This window comes from Colletotrichum costaricense, assembly GCF_030867565.1.
Source record: "Colletotrichum costaricense strain IMI 309622 chromosome Unknown Scaffold_2.1, whole genome shotgun sequence".
Lineage (NCBI taxonomy): Eukaryota > Fungi > Ascomycota > Sordariomycetes > Glomerellales > Glomerellaceae > Colletotrichum > Colletotrichum costaricense.
Genome location: NW_026848231.1, coordinates 2,992,635 through 3,013,316, shown reverse-complemented (window position 1 = coordinate 3,013,316; position 20,682 = coordinate 2,992,635). Strand labels below are relative to the sequence as shown.

The 20,682-nt window shown below is 54.2% G+C and overlaps 7 protein-coding genes across 7 annotated transcripts; 4 read left to right on the top strand and 3 right to left on the bottom strand.

The window, feature by feature from the left end:
* Positions 1-668: 668 nt before the first annotated feature.
* Positions 669-2,438, bottom strand: CCOS01_02635 (uncharacterized protein; the record flags this gene model as incomplete). The annotated part of the gene is made up of 2 exons (XM_060450823.1): positions 669-1,419; positions 1,477-2,438. 2 exons carry the CDS (start codon positions 2,436-2,438, stop codon positions 669-671), a joined length of 1,713 nt encoding a protein of 570 aa, XP_060319473.1.
* A 1,491-nt stretch (positions 2,439-3,929) lies between these two features.
* Positions 3,930-5,552, top strand: CCOS01_02634 (ThiF family protein; the record flags this gene model as incomplete). The annotated part of the gene is made up of 2 exons (XM_060450822.1): positions 3,930-4,308; positions 4,372-5,552. 2 exons carry the CDS (start codon positions 3,930-3,932, stop codon positions 5,550-5,552), a joined length of 1,560 nt encoding a protein of 519 aa, XP_060319472.1.
* A 1,211-nt stretch (positions 5,553-6,763) lies between these two features.
* On the bottom strand, positions 6,764-10,185 carry CCOS01_02633 (uncharacterized protein; the record flags this gene model as incomplete). The annotated part of the gene is made up of 3 exons (XM_060450821.1): positions 6,764-9,475; positions 9,541-9,636; positions 9,715-10,185. The coding sequence occupies 3 exons, from the start codon at positions 10,183-10,185 to the stop codon at positions 6,764-6,766; spliced, it is 3,279 nt and encodes a 1,092-aa protein (XP_060319471.1).
* A 1,317-nt stretch (positions 10,186-11,502) lies between these two features.
* On the top strand, positions 11,503-11,901 carry CCOS01_02632 (uncharacterized protein; the record flags this gene model as incomplete). Its single annotated transcript, XM_060450820.1, has 1 exon — positions 11,503-11,901. One exon carries the CDS (start codon positions 11,503-11,505, stop codon positions 11,899-11,901), a length of 399 nt encoding a protein of 132 aa, XP_060319470.1.
* A 419-nt stretch (positions 11,902-12,320) lies between these two features.
* On the top strand, positions 12,321-12,572 carry CCOS01_02631 (uncharacterized protein; the record flags this gene model as incomplete). Its single annotated transcript, XM_060450819.1, has 1 exon — positions 12,321-12,572. One exon carries the CDS (start codon positions 12,321-12,323, stop codon positions 12,570-12,572), a length of 252 nt encoding a protein of 83 aa, XP_060319469.1.
* A 494-nt stretch (positions 12,573-13,066) lies between these two features.
* Positions 13,067-14,266, top strand: CCOS01_02630 (uncharacterized protein; the record flags this gene model as incomplete). The annotated part of the gene is made up of 1 exon (XM_060450818.1): positions 13,067-14,266. One exon carries the CDS (start codon positions 13,067-13,069, stop codon positions 14,264-14,266), a length of 1,200 nt encoding a protein of 399 aa, XP_060319468.1.
* Positions 14,267-15,503: 1,237 nt separating this feature from the next.
* On the bottom strand, positions 15,504-18,991 carry CCOS01_02629 (SET domain-containing protein; the record flags this gene model as incomplete). The annotated part of the gene is made up of 4 exons (XM_060450817.1): positions 15,504-16,259; positions 16,311-17,917; positions 17,998-18,493; positions 18,887-18,991. Coding segments are annotated over 4 exons (2,964 nt in total), but the record flags the coding sequence as incomplete, so codon positions are not given.
* Positions 18,992-20,682: the final 1,691 nt, after the last annotated feature.

The window sequence follows — 20,682 nt, the reverse complement described above, 5'->3', positions numbered from 1 at the left end:
CTTCCTCCTTTTTAAGCGCTGTTCTGTGGTTCCCTGGACCTGGATAATTCGCCAAAGAATGAGGGTGTAAAGTATGGCCTCGAGGGTGATAAACTCTGCTTTGGCTATTCCCTTGTTTGAGTGTAAGTGTGAGGTGCGTGGTGCACTCCGAGTTTTGCGCTAGCTGAGTGACAATTGGTGCCGGCCGATTGGTGGGCTCGTGTGGAATGTCGAATCAAAGGTAAGAATGAAATCAATTCATGACTGACTAACGACCACATTTACAACGACCTGGGTCTTTTTCTAAAGTCTTTGAACATTGAGAACCCATTTCTATAACGGAACACATCTTCTTGAGCTGTGGATATGATGGTAGTCAGTTCCTTATACAAAACCTCTTTAGAACTACTCGCGGACCAGACTTGCAGCGTCAGATATGTCACATCATACACTGCACTTTCAGAGGCACATGGAAATTCTTACATCATCTCCCAATCCTGGTATATTCGCACTTGGTATAATATAAGTGACTTCCGAGTCACACTTGACCAGCCTAGCTATTGCTGGCCACAGAACCTGAACGCCGTCGACGTGTTGGTCGAGAAAGTCATCCTGAGAATAGAACTATCCTCCCGTCATTAAGTTTTCGTAAACCCCTTTCCTTTCATTCCCTGGTCCACCACACCCATTCATCTCAACTCCACTGAAGGAAAATACCGCGGTCCAGCGAATCCTTTGGCAAGGACCGCTTGTATATCGATATTGCTGCCAGCTGCACGACTGCTACTCCACATCTTCAAGAGTATGAACCTTCCAGCAACTGGCGGATCAAAGCGTATTGTGCATTTGCTCTTGTCCTTCTCAATAAAGAACTTGGCATGCGGCGCCATGAGACCACGTCCACCACTGACAGCCCGAACAGCCTCCTGCGTTGCCATTTGATTCGCCTCAACAGCCTCTGCCAGTGACATATCAGTAGGGTCACGGCGCCGGTTTGTGAAGGAATAATCTTCAAAGTCGGATGCAAATGGATTGCCGTCGTCGCTGCTGTCACTCTCAAACGGCAAGGACCCAATTCTATTGGGAGCAGTTCGATTCGCAGTGATTATAGGTGTATCATCATCGTCGGTCTCTTCGTAACTGCATTCGGTGGTGATGTTGAAGGGTGGCAAGTGTGTGGTGAATTCCGGCGGGATCTGTGCTGTCCGACTCTCATTTTCATCGTCATCGTGTCCCAGACTGTATAGCCGTCTCTGCCGAGTGTGCGTTCTCGTTACAGTCGTTCCGTCTTCGTGATGCCGTATTGAGATTATCGGGGCTAGTGCTCTGGTAGCCGTTGTGCGACCTGATCTTTGCGGAGCATATTGTATTTCGTATTCCGCCGTTCGTCTAAGAAGCTCATCCTGATTCATAGAGACAAAGATCATACCCTCCCGTACGCTACGTGTATCTGTTAGATACAGCTCCCAGAAAATAGGGGAAACTTGAGATACTTACGGTGAAGAGTAATTCGATGCCGGCGCCTTTATGACAAGCTCCTTCAAGCTGAAAGCCGTACCACCTTGGTGCCGCAGAATGATGTTGCAGCGATTAGACTGTGTGCAGTATACAGTCTTGTCGTCCTTGAGGATGTTTTCGTGGGCGTGAAGGGTGGCGTTCTCATACAGTCCCCCATCACAGCTCATGATTTCCATCTTTAGTTGACCTGACTCGACCTGGCCATACCGTCCATATCGAAACCCCGTGAAGCTCTGGGCAATTCGTTCAGAGTCCAGCTTTCTCCTCTTCACCCTCCGATTCTCCTCCGGGTATTCCTCTGACGGAGGTAGAGGCGAAAGATTTGGCGGGGATTGATTGGGAGGCATCCTGGGCGGCGAAAAGGGTGAGGAGCTGTACTGGGCTCTCCTATTCCACAGAGCTCTGACTGCTTCCAAGTCGTCTTCCGTGCCGTCAGTTCGTTGACGCCCGCTAATTGTCCTGGTAGTTCTGTACCCAAAGACTGGGGGCAACTGGAGGGGTTGGCGCCGGGTGTTATCGTCGTCGTCTCGCTGGTCGTTCTGGTCGTTTTGCAAGATATCTAGCAAATTTGAGTTTTGGCTCCAGCCAAGGCTGTTGTTTCGGGAGAAACCAAAGTCGTCTTGCGCCTGAGACATAAATGCCGTGAAGCCACTCAAACTGTTGCCCACGAGCTCGTCGTACTCGGCCTGAAAATTCCGATCAGCCATGTGCCGCGTGAGCTGGTAGTAGGTTTCGGCTTGGTCCTGCGTAGTGTAAGGCTCAGGCTCCCAGGGATGTCGTCGTGTGGTGTTTGGGGAGAAGGTGAGGCGACTCGTGTCTCTAGAAATCGGCGGTAGTGGAGGAAGCCTGCGGTGTGGTGGCAGGGGCGGGTAGCCGTCGTCGTCTTCGTCGTCGTCGTGCCTCTGAATACGTTGGCTCGGGTCTGGCTGTTGTGACGACATGCTTCGTTGACGAAGGTTTCAAGGGCTTAGCGACGCACGCGCCAGGAGACAAACCGATCTGTGAAAGTCTCCTGGTGCTGCGCTCGTTACTGTCGACGTGAGATAGGCCACGGCGAGAGTGGGAGCGCCGGTTCGAGGGGTGGAAATTATGGGGTTTAGTGGGATCGAGTGAAGGCGGCCGAGCAGTAAAGATTCGTGATCCAGCTACCTGGAGGGTTATCGATCGGGGCGGCGACTAGAAGAGGGTAGAAGTGTCAATAGCCAGCAGATAAGGCGAGATCGTCGCACAGAAGAGGATGAGAGGCGTAGCCGCCCGTGGGAGTGTAACTTGGGCGTACGGGCTGAACCTCCTCCATCCACCAGGATTGCACTAACAAAGGTAGTGTACGCGAAGGGCGATCGCTGGCCCCAGTATTGACCCTCGTCGCAAGTAGTGAATCGAAGAGTGGTGGGAGTCTGGAGCTTTGGTTTTGGTGCTGTAGGTGGTAGAAGCGGGCAGAGTATGAGTGCAGACAAGAGGGCCAGACGGAGCTGGCGCGAACGGCCGTCGATGCAGCTCGGGTTGTGTCGTCAGCAGGTCGGCGGAAAAGCAAAGATGGTTGGTTGATGATACAAGTTGGAGTTGGACTGAAGTGCCGCTGACCGCTGGTGGTGGTGCTGTTGCTGGTGCTTGGATTTCTGTTCCAAGTCCCCCTCGATAGGAGGCGAGCAAATGAGCAGACAGCCAGTGAAAGCGGTGGAATCGCCCTGCTGCACCCGCTAAAGAGAGACCCCCCTGGCCCTGCCCATCGCGGGGTTTCGTACCTGTAAGAACCAGTGAGGCAACGGGGGAGAGAGGGGCGTCGGCACCAAAATGCTACGGGATACATCATCTTAGTATGTAACACTCTGCTAAGCTAAGGTACCACTTAAGCGTGGCCTTAGCGCGTTATCCGTGTTAGGGGCGCCGAGGACTGCGTTCCATGCGAGCGTTCTACGTACCTACCTCACTTACTTTAGGTACCGGAACAGGGCCGCCGCGTTAACAATTCTTTTGTCGAAGCTGCCTTCCTTGTCGAAGCTTGCTCTATTACCTGCCTCCTAAGGTACCTTAGCCTCGACCTCAAAGTGAACCCATCCCGTCCTCAGCCTTGCTTTGTGAGGTGAGAGGTCATTCTCATATATCGCCATCACTTCCTTCTGTCTGGAATTTTTCCTTCTGGAAAATCCATCAATTTCTTTTTTGCTGCTTCCGTCATTGGATGAGCGAAACCTGCGATACCCCCTTCACATCTTTTACGACGGACTCAAACCGATCTCACTTGACGCGGTCTCACCTCTCAACTCTCGCTTCATTGCGCCAACTCATCTCACGAGCCAAACGACGACGCGCATGACTTACTGAGCTGCCCTGACGATTCGCGACTCAATTTCACAGGATACGAGGACAACATCCTTTTTAGATCTACACATTCTCATCAATCGACATCACTCTTATCTCCTGACTTCATCATGGAGGAGCAACCGCAAACGAAGGAGACGCCGGTGCCAGAGACGCAGGCGCAGCAGCAGCCAGCACAGCAACCCGCACAAGAAACCGCGGCCCCGAGTAGCAACGCGTCAGCTCAGGAAACCGCTCTGCCTCACATGCCTTTTCCCAATCCCTCCAACGGGTTCGATCCTAGCATGCAAGCCGCGCCAATGGACCAGGTACTCCCGGAAGCGTTGCAGGAAGTCATCCCCGGAGCCATGCCCGGCATCCTTCCCGGCATGTTGCCCACGGGCGAGATGTTCATGCCTCAGATCCTCCAGCAGAACGGACAGCAGCAAATCTTCATGGGCAACGACATGCTTCCAAATATCCCAGCTCCGGCGCCGGGCATGAGCGCAGGTACGTAGGCCTGAGCCATCTACCTACATGAGACCGTACGGACAAACTGACAGTTTCTACTAGATGAAATTGCGCTCTACGACCGTCAAATCCGCCTCTGGGGCATAAAGGCCCAGGAAAAGATCCGCAACGCCAACATCCTCCTCATCACAATGAAGGCCCTCGCCAACGAAATCGCAAAGAACCTTGTCCTCGCCGGCATCGGCTCCCTCACCATCCTCGACGGCGCCCCCGTCTCGGAATCAGATCTGGGCTCCCAGTTCTTCCTCTCCGAAGAGGAGCACCACGTCGGGCAGAACCGCGCCCAGGCCGCCGCCGCCGCCATCCAGAAGCTCAACCCGCGCGTCCGCGTCCACGTCGACGCCGAGGGCATCAAGTCCAAGGGCACGAGCTACTTCTCTGCGTTCGACATCGTCATCGCCACCGACCTCGACCCGGACTCCCTCAACATCATCAACACAGCCACCCGCCTGCACCAGCGCGCCTTTTACGCCGCCGGCACCCAGGGCCTCTACGGCTTCGTCTTCTCCGACCTCATCGAGCACGACTACGTCATCGAGCGCGACCTCGGCAACGTCGCCACCAAGCTCGCGCCAGAGACGCGGACCCGCAGCGTCGTCGCCGTCAACACCAAAAAGGAAGGCGGCAAGACCATCGAGATGGTGACCAAGCGCGAGCTCTACTCGACCTGGTACCTCGCCAGCGACGGCGCCACCCTGCCCGACGAGTACGCAAAAAGCGCGCGCAGGAAAAAGGCCGTCAGCCCCGTCATCTCGTGCCTGCGCGCCCTCTGGGACTTCCAGGTGCTCAACAGCGGCCGCCTCCCCAGCCACACAAAGGAGGACCTCGGCCTCTTCACCAAGCTCGCCACGGCCAAGCACGCTCAGCTCGGCCTGCCCTCGGAGACGCTGCGCTCCGAGGTCCTGCGCGGCTTCCTGCAAAACATCGGCAGCGAGATGGCCCCCGTCACCGCCATTCTCGGAGGCCAGCTGGCGCAGGACGTCATCAACGTCCTCGGCCAGACCCAGCAGCCCATCCAGAACATGGTCATCTTTGACGGCAACACCATGGAGGCGTCGGTCCTCCCGCTCCACCCCGTCGGCGAGCTGGGACGCGGCCTCCTCTCGCTCGCTGCTCCCGCCGGCCTCATGCCGAATGGCGGGGGCCTGATGCCTGCTGATCCCAGCATGATGATGAGCATGGATGGTGCGGTGGACTTCAACAACCAGATCCTCACGCAGTAGTCTGCCAGGCAGTGGTTTAGACATTTGCGGTTGTGTGTATGTGTATAACAGTTTCTCGCGAGGGGTCGGCGATGATGGCAGAGAAAATTCGTCCTGAACATCCCTTTTCGCCGGTGCGGAAAAAATAAAAATGGCTCGGATACATGTAATATCAGATACACTGTAATCAGAACACAAAATTGAAGAGGCTCACGCTCCATTTGCATTATGCTGTTCTGTTGAAACTTTATGAAACTTTCAGAACTGTGACTCCGGTTCCTCCCTCAATGACCTCGCGAACTCCAAGCAATGCCGCTTTCTCCTGGCATGCAAGGCTGCCGTGATTATGCGAAGTTCTATGAGAAGTGTGAATAAGGCCTTTCGAGTGAGCAAACAAGCAGCTGTGTGTTCTCTCTCTCTATGTATGGACGATAAGAAACGTCTCTCTAAGCTACTTCTCGACTTCGTCTGTCAGGTATGTATAATGATCTTGAGAGTAACATATGAGCTAATCCAAATTAATAGCAAGAAACAAACACAGACTTATAGTAGCTCTCCGATTTTGCCTCTAAGCAATCGACGAGCTCACCTTCGACTAGTGACCAAAGCATTTGGTACCACTCTGCTTCTTGGCGGATATGAAGCGTCCATGAGGCAACATCACTTACTGGGCCGCATGAGATAACGCGGAAACTAGATGAATCATGACTTCACTTCACAAGCAACGCTCAGCAGCATCCTTCTCAAAACCAATTCTTCTTTTCGTATTCATTATCATTCCAAATATGCCGAGGCACTATTGACCCCGGCTCCTCGGCCCTAGCTCTAATTTCATTCAATGAGCTTCTCCACCTGGCTTTTCAGCCCAGCCCTCTCTCTCTCTCTCTCTCTCTCTCTCTCTCTCTCTCTTTCTCTGTGTCTTTCATCCGCATACGGATGACGCGAACAAAGGATCTTCATATGTGGAAGACCAATGTCCAAAGTGATGTGATAAAAATACATGCTCTTTTCGCTTGTTCCGATCCGCTTGTGACACGATTCTCGGATTCCATTCAGGTTGTCTTGGGACCTGGCTTATTGGCAGTCGTCTTCTTAGCGACCGCCTTCTTCGTAGTCGTCTTCCTGGCAGCTGTCTTCTTAGAGGCTGGCTTCTTGACAGCCGGCTTCTTCACTCCCGCGCCTGTTAAACCTTCCTTACTTGGGTTCAGCTCTGGCAACGTGAGAATCTGCTCCTAGCGGGACCCGCGTCGCTCGTCGCCGTTCTCATCTGTCTTCTGGCGCTGGATCCTATTATTGTTTATGTTCCATCCCCGAATTTGGACAGGGCCGCGACGCGGAGGGGGTTCCGTAGGCGCATAGTCTTTGATGTTTTCCTTGTAGTCATACTGAACGGTTCGCAGTTCAGGGCCTTGAGGCCAGCCTACTCTGTGAGCAGGCAGGGGGGCGGGGGCCAGCTTGGGGTATTTGCTGTTTCCTTGTGCACTTGGAGTCGATGAGCCACTTCCAGCCCGGCTTCTAGACGGTTCGCCAGGTTGCTGCGGAACGAACTGAAGATTCGGAGGGCTTTGTGCCGGGGCAATGGATGAGTAAGTGGGAGACATGCCTGGATGTCCATAAGGCGGCGGTTGCTGCTGTTGCTGCTGCTGCAAAGGTGGTGGTGGAGGTTGCGAGCCAGTGTAGGGTGGGTACTGGCTCATCATGGGCGGCAAACCTGGCTGCTCCTGTGTGTATCCATTGTGGTATGGCCTGGGTGGACCGGGGGGGTAGAACGAGCCGCTATTGGTGCTCATATAAGGTGGCGGCGGCGGCTGTTGTTGCTGCTGCTGCTGTTGCTGTTGCTGCTGCTGAATTTGATGTTGCTCGATCTGAACACCCTGCTCTGGTGCAGCGGGAGCACTCTTGCGGCCACGGGACGGTCGCAAGGGTGGAAGCGGCGAGCTCCTGTCCTGAGAAGGGTTCGTGAATGGCATGCGAGATGTGGAGCCAGATTGTTGCAGCTGGGGAGAGACTTGTGCCATGGGTCCTCCTTGCATAGGCATGCTGGGCAATTGGTAGCCCTGCTGGCTCTGACCGTAAGCCTGTTGTTGATATTCATGATGTGCGGCCGACGCGTCCATCGGCGCAGAGTAAAGACGCGGGTCGATCATGGGGTCTGCTTGCGGCAGGTGTTGCTGGTTATGCGGATGAGGCAAGTGCTGCTCGTTGTAGGCCGAAGGAGCGCTGTGCTCGTGGTACATGGAGTGCCGGCGGGTATCATTGGTGGCGTCAATCGAGGACCTCATTTGAGACATCTCGACTGGTCGAGCAGGGGGTAATTGGTTCGAGTACGGATCTCTCATCGACGGAGTTTCGATAGATTGGTGAATCCGACCGTCGACACCTGGTGAAGCGATTCGTGGTTCAATCCAGCCGACACTATCGTTTGAAGGTGCAGCCTGGATGCGGAACTCAGCGGGAATGGGCTGAACCACATAACCAGAGTCGATGTGATGATGATGGGAATGGGGAGGTGGAGGACCGTCAACTGGAATGGGTTGGCTGATGGGAGCATCGGCCATGACAAGGTCGACGGGCTGGGGAGGGTAGGTGGAAGTAGACGCATCTGCGAGGATTGCGAGCGCAGTAGTGTCAATAGGCTCCGGCACCAGGACGGGAGCTGGAGGCTCAACGGCAGCTGATTCGGACCCTCCAAATATGTCGCGAATAGCGTCATAAGCACGGGTAGCAGGCCTGACTGGGGTCGGAGCGGGCAGGATCACCGGCTTCTCTTCGACAGATCCCAAGACCTTGGACTCCGCCTCGACGGCTTCCGCAGCCACGACGAGCTCCTCCAACCCAGCAATGTTGAGGGCAGAGTCGTTCATAGGGAGGGGCGAAGTGGCAGGCGTATCCTCCAAACTCGCGGGCTCGGACTCCTTGATAGACTCGGCGATGAGTCTTTGCTCGGCATATTCTTCAGAGATTTCCTTAAGAGCCTTAAGCTCAGGTCCCTCAATGTCTTCGGGAGAGATGTCTTCCTTTTCACAGATGGAAGAGAGAATCGCACCCATTCTTTCCGAGTATGGCTTGTCGGCTAGAGCAATCTCGACCTTTGCAACGGGGACGACACGAGATGCGTGGATGGTCTTGCCTGAGGGAGTAAGGAAAACAGTAGGATGCATCGGCTCTGCTTCTGGCTTTGGCGGCTCAGAGTCATTTTTGCTCGTGGGCAGGAAGCAACCCAATCGGGGATGAGTGCCGTGCTTCTGGACAAGTTCCAAGTCGTAGTCTTCTTCGTCGAGGTCTCTAGCATCCCAACGAGCAAGCAGAGGATCAAAGTGCCAGGTGTTCGAGTTTGGCTTGCCGAGATACTTTCCACGCTTAGCGAGCGTGGCTCCATGCCTAGGGGAGTTGGTGGAATCACGGAATCCAATCTCGTCGTCGTCGAACTGGAACGATGGAGGAACAATGAGGCGATTCGCGATACTCGCTCCATTCTTGGCTGTCGGCCGGTTGACTTGTCTGCAACCGTATTCATCTGGCTCTGACGCCTTTGCTGGCAAGGCGGGCTCTCTCTGGTCAGCGGTCAACGGACCCTCAGGTACCGGCGTGCTCTCATTCGATTCGTCTTCAATGGGAGCATGCTGAGCCGACATGATACCAGCAATGTGGCGGACGGGCGCGACATCGGCAGCAGACCTCTTGGAGGCCGGCTGGCCATCTGGTTGTTGGTTGGCTTTGCGCTTGCTGACTCGTCCTCCAGTCGCTGCCGCGGAAGGCGGCGCCAAAGTCTCCTTCGCCGTCTGTGGCTCCGCCCAAGCAGCCTGTCTCAGGGCATGGGCTTCGGTGCCTTCGACGAGTTGAGGATAGGGAACGAGTGCTCCGTCAACGTAGACTTCATAGAGGCCGAATTCTTGGGCTTCCTTGTCCGAAATTTGCTTATAATTCCAGCCGGCATCGACGAGCTGAGGCCAGTGTGAATAACCGAGATACGCAGAAAAAAATAGAATGAAGAACAGAATGAACTTACGTCAACAGGAAGACCATGATCATGAAGGTATTCCAGAAGGTTGAGGCGATGAAGCTGCGCATCCAAAAATCTGTCTTCCGCATCTTCAACTCCGTTCTAATGCCGCGGGTGACGTTAGCAGAAGACCAGGGGAGAGGGAAAAAAACATGACATATCAGTCGGGGCCTCACGAACCTTGAAAATATCGCGAACGGCGCCGAGCTTGGCATGTTTGGACTTGAAGACGGTTCTGGCGGCAGTCGCCAGTTTGTTCTCCAAGTAAAGGAGGGATCTTTCAAAGCGAGCGCCGAGATTGTCCTCGATGACTTTGAATTCCGGCACCGTTTTGTGGTAGTCCTTGTCATTTGTGAGTGTGTCGATAGAGCGCGATGCCAGATCTTGTAGCGCTGGCTTCACGGCATTAGCGAGAGCCGCGTACTGTGCCTTGAGCTCGCGTTGCCGTTCATAATTTGCCTGGACTTTGTCGTCTGAGAACTGCTTGAAGCGGCCGCGTCGACCAGTGCCGGCTGTGGCTACAGGTTTGGGAGGCTCCTTCTTAGGCGCGACAGCTTTTCTGCCCCGGCCTCTACCGCGGCCCTTGGCCTTGGGGGTAAGCTGAGGCGTCGGAGTCGAAAAAGACTGCTCCGGTGTCTCAACGTCTGACATGATGGCGATGGCCGTTCATGAAAGAGACGTGAAGACGGGGGAAATGGGGGTATGTGGAGGCAAAAGTGAGAGCGGGTATGGTGTAATGAGATGGGGGCGTCTGTGAGATGGGTAGAGTTAGGTAAGGGGCGCGGTACGGGTTGGAAAACTGAGATATGAAGCGGCCGAAGAATTCTCGGTCAATCTCAGAAAAGATGTGAGCAGGCGCGATTGCTCGGGGTCAAGAAAGTGCTTTGACTTGAAGATGTCTGTAGGTTGTTGGCTGTTCGGAGAACAGGACCAAGGTGTGTGGGTTGAACGGGGATGGTAGTGGTGTGGGCTAAGAAAATGACAGCCGGCTGGCCTCTCTCTGCAGCGAGCGGAATTCCTCAATGAGAGACCAGCTTGAGAGGGGGATAAATGGGATCAGGGTGAAGATGAGACTCGTGCGCAGAGATGGCTGTAAGAGTGAGCCAGCGTGAATGAGACGTTGAATTGCGAGCGTGGAACGAAGATTGCTTCGCTTTTTTCCCCTTCCTGCCTTTTGCAAATAATACCAGGCGGAGCGCAGCAGAGGCAGGAACAGACGTGACCACCCTGCTACAGCGAGGCGGAAGGCAAGGCCCAGCCCAGCACTGTGCTGCACACACTTACACCGATCTGGTAGGAGTAGGCACGATTTGCCGCGCCCTGATTCGTCCGGAGGCCCAGAAAATCCGACAACCGGAAATAGCCTTCTACCCCTGTTGGCAAAAAAGGGCAAGAGGTACCCGGTACATTACGATTCTGCCATCTGGCCGTCCATGGTGCTGTCACGTACTTTACCGCGTACCTCACTCTGTGCCTTGCGCGTATCTGAGTGTAAGCCTTTTTTCTAAGAGCTGGCTCGCTCGGGTCTTCGTAACGGGCATTTGCGACTTGGCAGGCCAACAGGCGAGCATGCCAGAATTGCATCTTTGAGCAATGATGAATGCCTGCGGTCTCACTGTCCCAACTAATAGAACCTGCTTGCACCGGTGAAGACCTGCCTTGCTCATATGGCTGCCTGTTTCTGCGTTTGTGTTCCCAATGTGTGCTGGCTTTTCTGAAGGTGCATGATTACCTACTCTGTGCGTACAAAAATATCCATAGACCGAGGCGTGCCTTCTTGTCCGCTTCTCCCAAACGTCCAGTCGGTCATTCTGAGCAGGATCAGCATTTCTCAAGCGCGTCTGACATCACGACGACGACCTGGAGATGACAGCAATGGGGTCGGTCGGCCCCCGACTTCTGCTCCTTATCAACCATGTGCGTCTCCTTCCTGCCTGACCCAATCCAAGTGGCTCTAAATATTATGAAATGACGAAGCCGCTTTGTAAATGCCATCCGACATTGTATAAGAGCGCAACAAACATAAAGAGTATTTTTCATACGCTCATCTTCCTTGCTCCACACATATTCCATTGGTATAGGTTTTTCATACTGTTTCTGAGCAGTGTCGTCTCTATCAAACTGGGCAAAGCAGATATTTTTGCCTCAATCTCGGGTACCTCAGGCTGTTCGGACGAGTCGGACAGCCTGTCGGACGGGGCGACTTTTACAGGTCCTGGTCCCGTCCGGGTGGGCCTGTTGTTGAACCAGATCCCGAGCTCCAGCCGGACGGCTGCAAGTTCTTTTCCAGGACCCGTTGAGGTGCAGCTTTGTGTTGTTGTTCTGTGGCTGGTATGGCTGGCTCACCGACGAGTGTTCTGGGCATGATGCAACAATAAACGAAATTCAATTACGTAGATATTGAAGCAAGCACGCGGTTGTTCTATACGCGCTCCGTTACCCACGATCTTATGGCGACCAGCAAATGATAGTAATCCTCTTCTGGAGGGTTGTACACAGTCATAGTACTGGCATGCTCGCCTCCCTTACGTCTGCGATACCTACTATTCGTACTCCGTACACAGCAAGCCGCCAGTTGCTCAAGGTTCGGGAGTGCCAGGTAAGCCTCATTCATCCAAGTATCGGCCCACTTAGCTAATAAGGGCCACGCTAAGAAGAAGGGACGAACAACAACAACCACCATCAGACACCTCACCCCAAAACATGCACCCAAAAGCAATGAGTTCAATAGATCGCACAGAGATGGGTCCGGGCCAGCCCTCAGTGCTATCAAGAGCAATACTGCCATGAAGTACGACGAGGTGTCTTCCAAGTTCGATAGATCCGAGGCAGTCAGCTCCTCGCCCGCTCCTCCCTGCAGCACCTGTAAACTTGAAGATCCATCTCACGGCGCACGCCCGGGGTGCGCATGGCCCACGAGTCCCCTGGCGCCTGAACAGCACACTCTTCCTCCCGCGCACCAAATGTACCGGATACCTTCTCAGGTCCCGTCTCCCGCCGCCCTCTTTCTCATCAGCCCCCCCTGTGGTTATCCATAACTCGGTGTCGCCCAATCCACTCCCCCGTACTAGGGGTCGGTCTCTAAGGAGGCCACTGACACTTGACGAGCTTGAAAAAAAACCGAAGCGTTCCACGGCTGAACCTCGTCTATTCCCGAGCCGCCGGAGAGCGCCATGTGTGCTCACCGCCGTAGCGTCGCAAAAAAGTCAAAAGATACGGCAGAAAGAGAGCCCCGGGAAGAGCAGGGCCAAAAAAAAAAGTTTCTCGCTCGCGGTACAACCAGAGCGTGGGGTACATACCTCACACACCCTTCCCACCCCCCGGCGCCGACACGGGTAGCAACAGCACCGCCGCCGACCACCACATCCCACTTTGCACCGCGATACACGCCGTACGCCGGACGTCACCTCGAAAAACCTAACCTAGTCCACGAACACCAAGAAACGGCCCGGACCGTGAACCCGGCCACCCATTGCGCCGCATACCTCCCCTGCCGAGCCACCAGCCTTTCTCTCACAACCCCTCACCCATCATGGCCAAGAAGCGGAAGCTCGGGTCGATAAACCACAAGAGTCACTTCGTGGACACGGTGAAGAAGAAGACGGGAGGCGCACCGCAAAACAACAATGGCAAGAACAACAACAAGAAGAAGAACCCAAAGAGCGCCCAAGCCCTCGAGAGCGACGCCAAGAAGAAGAAGGCGCAACAGCAGTACCACCAGAACCAGGAGCCTGTGATACCGTTCTCCAAGGAAGACGCCATCCTGCTGATCGGCGAGGGCGACCTCAGCTTCGCAGCGAGTCTTGCAACACACCATGGCTGCCGTAACCTGACTGCGACGGTCCTCGAAAAGAACGAGCGGGAGCTGCTGGAGAAGTACCCCCAGGCCGCGGAGAACATTGCGCAGATCAACGGGACCGCCGCTACCACAAAACCTACCAAGTCAAAAGCAGCAAAGAGCGAGGGCGAGGGCGATGCCGAGGACGACGCCGAGAACGACGGGAACGACGGCAAGGAACCCACCGAGGCCGAGTCACCAGAAGCAGAAGAGGAAGAGGAGGAGGAGGAAATCGACGAAGACGATGATGAGAAATACAAACCCCCCGTCCAGAACAACAATAGGGTCCTCTACAACATCGACGCCCGCTCCATGAAACCCTTCACCCGCAAATCTGCCCCGAACCACCGCGGCTTCCACATGTCGGCCCCGACAAAGACGGGCATCTTCAACCGCATCCTCTTCAACTTCCCCCACGTCGGCGGCAAATCCACCGACCGCAACCGTCAAGTCCGCTACAACCAGGAGCTCCTCGTCGCCTTCTTCACCTCGGCCCTCCCCAGCCTGGCGCCCAAGGGCACCATCGTCGTGACCCTATTCGAGGGCGACCCCTACACGCTTTGGAACGTTAAGGATCTCGGCCGCCACGCGGGCTTACAGGCGCTGGAGAGCTTCAAGTTTCATTCCCGCGCGTACCCGGGTTACAAGCACGCGCGGACGGCGGGTGTGATACGGGAGAAGAAGACGGGGGAGGCGAGCGGGGCGGCGTGGAAGGGGGAGGAGAGGGCGGCGCGGAGTTTTGTGTTTATGCGCAAGGACGAGGCGCCCGAGGTGCAGCCCTCCCAGAAGAAGAAGAGGAAGCGCGGTGGGGAGGAGAGTGATAGTGAGGATGAGGTTTCTGAGGTGGAGATGGAGGAGCCCTTTGATGATACGGGGGGATGGGTCGGGCAGTAATCGACTGAGAATGGAAGATCAGAGGAGGAACTGACTACCTTTTGTCTGGCAGTAGAGAGAGACCGTGGACGAATCGCTTCAGGCGTGATGAAAGTGCAGAAGGAAGGCATGAGCAGCGTCTGAAGTGTATCTGGCCTAGTGGAGGAAGGTGGATGCCTGGGATCGGCAGAGAAGGAGAGTTCCAATTTGGTGGCCCTATATAAAGCCACAGGCAACTCAACATTTGGGGATTCGCTTTTGTTTCTCACCCACCTCGACTCCCCTTGGATCCTCAGGACGGTGAGGATTAAACCCCCTTGGGTAGAGAGGCGCAAGCCCAAGTCCAGAAGGAGAGGATATATGGTTTTGGGCCTACTACGTCGCCCATTGGCATCTCGCACTTGGCATATATGGCGTGGCGTTCATCATGGGATGGTCAAGTCGGTCTTCGAGAATAGGGGGAAAAGTTATCTGGTTTATAAAAGCAAAATGGAAGCCTCGAGGCACTCTGAATCAAAGGGAGAGAAAGGGTAAATAGCAATAACTTTGATGTTCATATCCATTTTATGCCCCCCATCTTTCCTGACCTCAATGTGAATAGATGTCACTTTGCAACATACACTAGAAAACGTGATTCTTCAATGTCGAGGTCTCCATTCACATCCATTACTACTAGTTCAAGTTATGTTTCTTAGCTGCCTTTTTTCCTTTTGTACAAAAACGCCAATTGCCTGATATGACTTTTTGTCGTCACGGTGCCCAAATCTCGTTGGGGGAAAAAAAAAAGAACCCAATGCCCGCCCGCCATCGGGGATGATGCCATGCTGCCCTATTCCCATACTTCCCACTCCACCCAAAAGCCAACATAGGCTTGGTGTCGGTGAAGAAAAAAAGAAAGAAGAAAAAAAATCGACACAATGGCCTAGGTACAGCTTTTTCACTTGGCCACGACCAGTTCTTTTTTCTTGTCCATGACCGAAAATATCCACATTATAATCGTAACAAAACACCCTAAACAAAAACCAAAGTATCTGAGAGATCCTTTGTTTTGTTTGGGTGGGGGTCTGCTGGTTCCCTTCCAGAACGAGAAAAATGCAACATGCCTGCTTATACATACAAGGCCGAGAGAGTTCCCTTCACTTCGGCTTGTTCACTTAGTTGACGCCCCACCTCCGTTGGAAAGTCGCACAATCTGGGTATCCCTAGCTTCCAAGGACAACGTCCCAAGCCTGAGGTAGGCGTTGTGTCGTGGCTTTGTCTAGTGACCCATAACCTCTTGCTGCCGAGCCACTTCATTGCCGGTGTTGGCAATGGCGGACTCATCGACAGCTCCTACCCCATTTACCGGAGGGTGACCATTCAGGGTGCTTCCAATATCCATAGCTTTGGTAAGCTCTTCTTCTTCCAGGCGTTCAGACTCCTCGTTCTCTCGCATGAGAGCCTCCTCCTGCTCCTTCAGAGCCCTTTGTTCTTCTGACAGCGGCTCCTCAGGGGTAGCAGTAGGTGCCGGATCAGCAGGAGGCGGCGGGGGTGGAGGCGGTGGTGTTGCACCATCCGCGTCAAACTCTCTCAGACGCTTCACAGATGGTTCGTCTGAGGGAGTCAGGGTTCGGGACTCAGCTGCCTCCTCCTCACGCTTGCGTTTGCGCTCAGGACTACCCACCGATCCGCCGTCCTCATTGTCGGACAGCACAACTTCGTCGGCTGGTGAATCAATCTCCTCGTTGGTCGAAGTGGCAGGGTCCTTTGACTTTTTTATGTCGCCTTCGGGAATCGCCTTCTCCTTCTCGAGATGTCTGAACTTCACAATAGCCTTGTCCAAGAAGTCCTTCACGTACGCCTTGACTTTTCTAGCCTGCTTCTGATCAAGTGGAGTCGTGGGGTCTTGGATCCGATTGCGCTTGTAGTCGGAGGAGACAAGTTTCTTGCAGACATCCTTGCCGAGTCGCTTTAGATCGTCCTTGGGAAGCTTGTGTCTGTACTTATCGACTACATACTTGACGTGGGGGAAGAGCTGCAGAGAACATTAGCATGTGACTAGGAGCTCAAACGAAGTTATACATACCGTGTTCTCATAGATCTTCATCTGTTTGTCGATGCTAAGAGAGCGCCACTTTTCCTGCTTATTCTCCTGAACGGGAGTCTCTGCGCGTTGAGGTGTCTGTGATGCCGAAGGTCTGGGGGTTTGCTCCTTGGTGACTTGGTCGATAATGTTCTTAAGCAGCTGCTGCTCTTGCAACGCCTTGGGCGTCGCCTTTTGAGCGTCAGCGGGCTTGGTGGGACGTTGCCAGGTCGTAGCACCACTCTTGCTGTAGAAGTACGTGTTCCCACGCTGATCCGTCGCTGTAAACCATCCGAGTGGTAATGCTCCATGACCGTTGAAGTTTTGGTGTCTTCGTTGGCGTGGAGGGCCATTGAAGAAATGTGTGTTGCGTTGAGGAATGTTGCTCCGAGGTCCTTTGGGAATTTCGACATTCTGAAGGGGGTCAAGAGTCGATTTCGCAGTCACATCCTCTTCACGATCCATGTTGCGCCTCTCTTGGAAGGAGTTCGTGGCAGATGTGTTGGGGTCAAACTTTCGCTTCCCGATGCGGTAACCCAGCTCCAATTTGGACCACTCGTCCAACAGCTTCTTCGATTTCGCGCTGACCTCCTCATGTTCTGACTGAGTGAGTACACCAATGGTGGCTTCAATCTTTGAGCCCTCAATCTTGTTTCGGGTCAGTCGCGGAAACTTGTCGAGAATATCGAGAGCTTGGAGAACGACGTTGTGGTCGTCGATAAAGGTGTTGAGCGTTGTCTTGAGAATTTGGTAGGCATGCATGCGCATGACGGAGTGGATGACCCGCTCATCCTCACACTGCTGAATGCGCTGCAACAGCTTGACAGCAATCCATTTCTCCTTGCACTGCATCAGAGTCGCCATGACCTTGCGCGCATCATCATCATCGAGGCTTCTAGCCTGCACGCTGTTAACGTACTCCTCGTCGTCTTCCTCAGGCTTCTTTTTGCGCGGCTTCTTGGCCACCGCTGTGTCCCAGGCATCACCGTCGTCAATGCCGAGCGCCTCCACTGTAGTAAGGGGCAACTTGGTCGCCCGCTCGGTTTGGGTCTTGCCACCAATGAATCCAGTGCAATTCGACTCGCCACAGTAGCAGGGTTGGGGGTCGGCCCCATAGCGGTCAACATTGTAGTTGAACACCAACTCCTCACCGGCTTTGATTTTGCGTGAGGAGAAAATGCCCATGCGCAGCTTCTCTCCGACGACCCATTTGTCGACGTAGCAATTCGGGTTGCATGAGTGGTTGCAAAAGCGCCCCAGGTTGCCCTTCTTTGTCGCATCAACGAATTCGTGCTTGGTCAGCGACATGAAGTAAAAATGCTTGATGCCTTCGTCGTCGTACTGTATCATCCGTCGTCGAAAGGTTGGCTCGTTGATGACCTCGCCAATGTACTCGAAAATGAAGTCGTTAGCCTGCATATCAACGTTGGCGCGGAGGCCGAAGCCCTTCTTCTCCGTCTTGATCACTGAAACATCGGCGAACTGCTTCCGCTGAAATCTCTGATTTTGGCAGCCATCACCACAGTTGCCGGCGCCAGCGAGGCACTCCATCTTTGTCGCCCTGTTGATGCAGTCGGAGTCTTCGCCGCACGATAAATTTTTTCCTTCATCTGCAGACAGGCGAATTTCAGTTAGAGGAGTGGGCTCGCGATGATTTCACACAGCAGCGAGGGAGGGCGGGGAAACTTACGCCACTCAGAACGGCAGTCGCAATCGAGGGCATCGTTGTCGGTCGAGCCCATGTGCTTGGATCCATACAGACAATCGGGTATGACTTGGAAGGTACTGCACGATTGCTCCGTGACGTCTGGCAAATCGTGGAATAGAGGCGACTCGCGCTTGACGGGCTTCTGCGATGCTTTGCGTGACAGTTTCGGTCGCTGCGTGCCTCCTGGCGTCGAGATGCCTTCGCTGTTGACCATGCCCTCACTGGGTGACATGCTAGCAGAGCGAGACCCCTGGTTGCTCCTCTTCTGCGCCGATGTCCTGCTTGGATCTCGCTCCATGTTGACGCCATTTGGCGGGACACCATCCTCAATCTTTACCTCCTCCATCTTCACCGTCGCCAGCGCTTCATCCTCCATCAAGCAAGTGCGGGAACCCTCGGTAGGGCGAGCGCGCGAGACGAGGGATGTGTGACGGTATTCGCGGTTCGTGTCGTCCAAAGCCTCGAGCAGCGACGGATGCTCAGAGAAAAATCGAGAGGTGGAAAATGAGCAATTTGCGATTTAGCCAAGTCGGTGCGCATGTAGGGGCAAGAGCTGTTGTGTTGGGTGGGGAAGGAAAGAAGGAACGGGAAGGCGAGAGAGAAAACGGGGGGGACGAGTTGCGAGAGGCGGCGACGGCGCGTTGGGTGGTGAAGCGATTACTAGTTGGAGCCAGAGATTCTCGGCATTGCAAACAGTCGCTCGACGTGCCGGAGATACAATTGGGGCTGTTGAATTCCTGCGTGATATATGATGTGCCAGAGAAGGGCTGTTGGTTTGGCCGACAGAGCGCCCGGAGAAGGAAAAAAAAAGTTGTAGTGAATCCAGAACGAAGTCGCAAAGGACGGCGGACACTGGCGAGGATTATCTCACAGCACCAGTTTCCGAAGGTGCGCAGCCACTCAGCTCGTCGCGCTTGGGCTTGGGGTCTAAGAGCCTAGCCACTTCCCTGTGGTTGAGCCTGGGAGCACCGCCAACAGCTGTAAGCCATTGTCAATCACGGCCAGCACCCCGATCCGACCGGTGGTGCAAATTGTTCGGATCATATCTACCGCCGAGCCCCGAGGCCTGGCCTTTTGAAATTCGATCGCAACTTCCCCAGGAATAGCATGCGGGAGATCTGCCCAATGGCTGCGTCTGAATAAACCCCACCATATGACCCCAGCCGGTACGAAGTACCACGGTACTTACGAACGGGATGCTTCAAGTTCTCTCGTTGAGTCCCACGTCACTGAAGCCACAATGAATTCATGATTGCCCAATTGCCCAACGCGCTATTCCGGAAGAGCACACCGAGCTTTGCTTTTCGATCCCAACTCCAGGTGATATAGACTGTGTTAGTTGTGTTCTCGCCTGTAGAGATATCTAGTGGCGGTACCCATTCATAACCTTGGAAATCGTACATGTTGCATGCATATAGGTCTGTTCCTCGCTCTGGAAAACGCAATTCCTTGCGGGTAGGCGAGCCGACGCATGTTGGAAACCCGCCATAAAGAGTTTGATATCTTCCCAAAATACAGCCCAAAGAATGTAAAAACCACACAAACATGAAAGAAGGCAAAGGTGAGAGACGGTATGGTCGGAAAAGGCGCACCAATCGGCAATTTTATGCGTAAGCTGGGGTTCATTACAAGCAGGAAACTCAGTTTTGGGTTATTCCTCACCGACACTTTGCAGCTGGTCTCTGTTATATCCCACATAAGGAACACCCCTGAGCATTGAGAGTACCAGATTAGGTCGGAGGCTTATCTGCACCAAGTGGTATGCGGAGACGGTGAGTCGCTAGATATTCATTCGCCTCTACTGCTAATACTACCACCATGTGGTATCGAGCATCAGCCAAATTCAGTCAAAATGTATCTTGGAGGAGACCCAGAATCGACGACTTGGACCTACAGTCGAGCCACCCAGGCCGTCTCCATAGAAGAACATTGCCACTGAACCATGTTCATCCGATAGTCAACTAGTCGACTACAACCTGCGCAGCCCGACGAGTTGCTAGCGTACCGATTATGAGCTGCCGAGAAGATGTGAGCAGGAGCTAAAGGGTAAGGGTAGTTTGAAGCAACATGATGCACGAAACCCAGCGATGTGATGCAGACCTCACTGTGTGGCAACGATGCCGTTGCATGGAAGAGCCAGCATGTAGTGGCCGTACCCAGCTTCGGGCATGCTCGACTGCTAGTGACAGCCGACCTAGGTAGTTTGCTGCCATCTGGAAACGGCGGAGCCATTTACATGGACGCGTTGTACATGGGTGGGGCCTTCCAGTGGGAGGATGCCAGCTCATTGTGCAGCAAAGACGTCGCTGAAGCCGGATGAAGTGGCCAAGGTGGGCAGTAGGTATAAAGAGGCGGTGGACGAACGCAGCGACCCAGTAAAGTGAAATCCAATCCGTCGACCCGTCCAATCCGACTCATATTCGACCTGACCTCATCATTGTTGTCATTGTCGTTATCGTTATCGAGCGCAAGTTGTGAAGCATCTTGGGATTTTTGCTGATTCAGCCCCACCACGGATACATCGACATTCTTTGCCTTGGGGTCACAGATTGGGCCGCGGCGCCGCACGCAGCAATCGGCGGGAGGGAAATTCAGCCCTCAGTCCATTGCCCACTGAGATGCGGCGCTGCCTTTTGCTGCGGCTCTCTGACAGCGGAACGATGTGAC